Genomic DNA, 4,493 nt, shown 5'->3' on the forward strand with positions numbered 1-4,493 from the left:
ATGTCAATGCAAGAGGAGGAACAAAGTTTGAAACCACAAAACGCTGGCAACAAGACAGCACCTAAGTCACCTCAATCATCCAACTCTAGAACAGAATGCATGGAGATTACTATAGCTGGTCAGTTCAATGCTAAGGAGGATGAAGGACAACATATGAAATTCACGGTTAGGCAATGTCTCACAACAGAGGAAGGCAGGAAGTGGAAAAAATTAGCAAGACAAGGTGCTGGAGGGTTGGATACTAAAGCTGGATCCAAAAAAAGGTTGATGAGTAGTATAGTTGAAGGATCTAAAAAGAAAGCAAGAATAGAGGATGAAAATATAATTGAACAGGGGGTGGATGGTGCCAGCCTACAAATGGCACCCAAGGCGCCATGAGAACTATAGTTTGGAATTGTCAGGGTTTGGGGAGACCCCTGACAATTCATACCCTAAAAGGGATATGTAAATCCCACTCCCCCGAGATTGTGTTCATACGTGAAACAAAGAATCAATCTCGACAGGTGAAAGCAAAACTTCGGGCATGCAGCTATGAAAACTGGCATATTGTTAACCCGTCAGGAATGGCAGGAGGACTTGCGCTAACTTGGAAGGATAGCATCAATGTTCAAATTATAAACAACGGGAAATTCTTTGTATCAGCTAAAGTTAAGGAGTTCGGAAACAATAGGTATGGACGTTCATTGGTGTGCATTTGAGCTGTTCGGAACAAATTCGAGCCTTACAGTTTGAGGAGCTTACAACAATGAGTCAACAATTGGAAAGAAAAGTGGTAATAGCGGGAGATTTTAATGCTATAATAAGTCAAGCAAAAAAGGAGGGTGGAGGCCAAAAATCAGCAACTACCATTGCAACATTCATTAATTTTATTGATAGTAATGAATTAGTGGATATTGGAATGGTGGGCGGCCTTTCACGTGGACAAACCAAAGACAACGAGAGAATTTGGTGAAGGAGAGGCTTGACTGCTATTTAGTAGGGATGGGATGGAAGCTGAAGTTTCCAAATGCAGTGGTGCACAAGCTCACAGAATCAGGCTTGGATAATGCTCCTATCTTGATGGAAACTGAACCTCAATACTGGCATAGTAAAAGGCGTTTTAAATATCAGAAACGTTGGTGTGAAGAAGATGATGTCAAAAAAATTGTCAACGAAGTGTGGAAAATGGAAGTACTAGGCTCGGGTATGTTCTCTTTGGCCCAAAAGTTGAAAGAATGTAGACATAGATTAATTCAATGGTAGATAACTCACAAAGAAAACTATCAGAAAGAAATTGAGGACCTTCAAGCTAGCCTAGAGGAGCTGCAGATGGATGGAATCAATGGGGGAGAGGAGATTACCAGATTAGAAGAGAAGTTGGAGCTAGCATATATGAAAGAAGAGAGCTATTAGAGAGAAAAATCTAGAGTCAAATGGCTAAGAGAAGGAGATCAGAACACCAGATTCTTTCACCAGAAATTTCAATCAAGGGTGCAAAAGAACAGAATTTGGAGATTAGTTAGGAACAACAATGAGATTGCATCGAAACCGGAGGATATTGCAAAGGTAGCTGAAAACTACTTCTGCGATATTTTTACTTCTTCTTGTTCGGTTAATCCGAATCCATATTTGGAGGATTTGGAGCCTAAGGTTACAGCTTCCATGAACCGTAGGCTCCAAAGGCTGGTAACTATGGACGAGGTCAAAAGAGCTACGTTCAGTGTTCATGCTCAGAGTGCTCCTGGTGATGACGGGTTTACAGCTAAGTTTTTTTTACTTTTTATGGGATATAGTTGGAGGTGACGTTTTTAAGGCTGTGCGAAGTTTCTTTCACAGTGGCAGAATTCTAAAATGCTTCAACCATACTCAAATTTGTTTGATTCCAAAGGTGCCAGATGCTAGTGACATGACTCAGGTACGACCGATTAGTTTGTCCTTAGTTATGTATAAAATTATTTCTAAAGTTATGGTGCACCGACTACAAGGTATTATGAATAAAATCATAAGACCAAATCAGAGTGCTTTTCTCAAAGGTAGACTCATTTCAGATAATATTCTAATTTCTCACGAATGTATGCACTATTTGAAAAATAAGAGAATTGGAGCAGATCATGAGATGGCTATTAAACTAGATATGAGCAAGGCTTATGATAGGGTTGAATGGCACTTCTTATGGTACATCATGAAAAAGCTGGGCATTGATGCTAAATGGATTAACTGGACTAAGGAATTGGTAACGACTGTTTCTTACTCTGTTGTTGTGGAAGGGAAACCTTTTGGCTACTTTAGGCCAAATAGGGGCATCCGACAGGGTGACCCCCTATCTCCATATCTATTTTTTTGTGCGGAAGGACTTTCCTTCTTGCTACACAAGGCAGAGCAAAACATATTAATTCAAGAAGTTCAAGTTAATCGGAGATGCCAAACAGTTAATCACCTTTTGTTTGCTGATGATTCAATCCTTTTTTGCAAGGGCTCACCTAATACAAGCCAAAATATTTTGGAATTTCTAGAGATCTACAAGGGCTTCAGTGGGCAAAAAGTCAATTTGAACAAGTCGGCCATCTTTTTCAGTCACAACACACCTCAGAACACAAGACTAGCAATTGCGCAGACACTAAATATTGAACATATCGGAGCCCAAGACAAATACTTGGGGCTGCCCTCCATAGTTCAAAAATCAAAGAAAGCAACCTTTGAAGCTATCAAGGATAAAGTTCAGAAGAGGATTATGGGTTGGAAAAGAAGTTTATTGTCCTCAGGTAGCAAGCACACGGTATTGAGAGCGGTGGGGGAAGCGATTCCTATTTACACACTCTCTTGTTTCAAGCTCCCGGACACGCTGTTAACTGAGATTCATAGCATGCTCTCGCAATTTTGGTGGGGTCAAAAAGGTGCAGAACGAAGAATGGTTTGGATTAAATGGAACACAATGACGAGACCGAAGAAAGATGGAGAGTTGGGGATCAAAGATCTAAGGGCACAAAATTTGGCCTTATTGGGCAAGCAATGTTGGCGTCTAATAAAATACCCTAACTCTTCACTCTCAAGAATGTTCAAAGCTAAATATTTCAGATATACAGATTTCTTACATGCAGAGATAGGAAGCATACCGTCGTGGGGCTGGAGAAGTGTTCTTGAAGGCCGCAAGGTGATTGAGAAAGGCTTGTTATGAAAAATAGGCACTGGTGCTAATGTGAGCATCTTCCATGATCCCTGGCTCCCACCATCATTGCCCTTTAATGTCCCTCAAGCTGCAGTGACAATCCCACCGAATTTGCAAGTGTATTATGTTAGTGCGCTACTAAATCCTGATAGAAGGTGGAACAGAAACCTGATTGAGTCAATTTTTTCAGTTGATATATGCAATAAAATTTTTTCTATCAAACCAACAGAGGAGGAGGATAAAGTTAATTGGTGTTGGACAAAATCTGGTATATACGAAGTTGGGTCAGGAAACAAAGTTGCTTATGGGTTCTTTCATTCTCCTACTTCATTGATTCCTCAGAACATACGGAACAACAGAGTATGAAATAGCATTTGGAAATTGAAATTACCTCATAAAATTAAGATTTTTTTATGGAAGAGTCTTGATGAAAAGCTTCCGGTTTTGCAACAAATTCATAGCCGGTTTGCATCCACCCTTGCCACTTGCCCAAGATGCATGCTGAAAGATGAATCAATTTCTCATGCCTTATTCCAATGCCCTCTGTCTTCAATAATCTGGAGTCTAAACTTAATAACCCCTTACCTTATGGAAGGAAAAAAATGAGTAAAGTCATCAATTGGTGGCAACAATCCTTATCTTAGGCAGCGGCTCAAATCGAAGGTAGATAAAAGATCCTCTTCATCGCAGCGCTGTGTTGGAGCACTTGGAAAGCGAGGAATAGGTGTGTCTTTGAGAAGCTAAAAAGCCCAGCGTTGGAGATAGTGCAAGAAGCCAGCAGTCTAGTGCAAGAAGCCAGCAGTGTAGTGCATGAACTCAATAGCCATACCTGATGAATGCTAACAATTTCTCTTTATTCTTACTTTACTCTTTCTTAAGCTATTTGTCTTCCAATCACATTTGATGATAATTAGAAATATCCAACTTCTTTTGTACTTCCTTATAGAAACATTATTATTTTATAATAATAAAATAATATCTATTTTTGAGAAAAAAATTATACTATTAGTAATGACTTAATCAAAAATGTTTATGCTATTAATAATGACTTGATAAAAAAGGTTCCAATGTTAACTTTGTTAATTTGATGTGTAAATTTTACTTTTAGCTGACCTAGTTTGTTATTATGTAAAAAATCTTTGATGTGTGTTTATTAATTCAATATAAGAGACATAATATATTAATCAGATGATATAACATAATCTGTTAGTATATTTAGAGTTATTAACATGTAGCTATTGATTTATGTACGTCTGCTCTTTGAAATTGTCTCCAATTTATATGTTGAGATGAGTAGTGTACAAAAATAAAATCTATCTAAATAGATCACCCTAATTTTATGATTTTT

At 38.5% G+C, this 4,493-nt stretch overlaps 1 protein-coding gene across 1 annotated transcript; it reads left to right on the forward strand.

Annotated features, from left to right (window-relative positions):
• Positions 1 to 374: 374 nt before the first annotated feature.
• LOC114924632 (uncharacterized) lies at positions 375 to 3,154 on the forward strand. Its single transcript, XM_029289865.1, has 5 exons — positions 375 to 670; positions 888 to 1,183; positions 1,499 to 1,723; positions 1,773 to 1,894; positions 2,075 to 3,154. Exons 1-5 carry the CDS (start codon positions 375 to 377, stop codon positions 3,152 to 3,154), a joined length of 2,019 nt encoding a protein of 672 aa, XP_029145698.1.
• The last annotated feature ends 1,339 nt before the right edge of the window (positions 3,155 to 4,493 follow it).

Source organism: Arachis hypogaea, chromosome 2 (assembly GCF_003086295.3).
Source record: "Arachis hypogaea cultivar Tifrunner chromosome 2, arahy.Tifrunner.gnm2.J5K5, whole genome shotgun sequence".
Taxonomy (NCBI): Eukaryota; Viridiplantae; Streptophyta; class Magnoliopsida; order Fabales; family Fabaceae; genus Arachis; species Arachis hypogaea.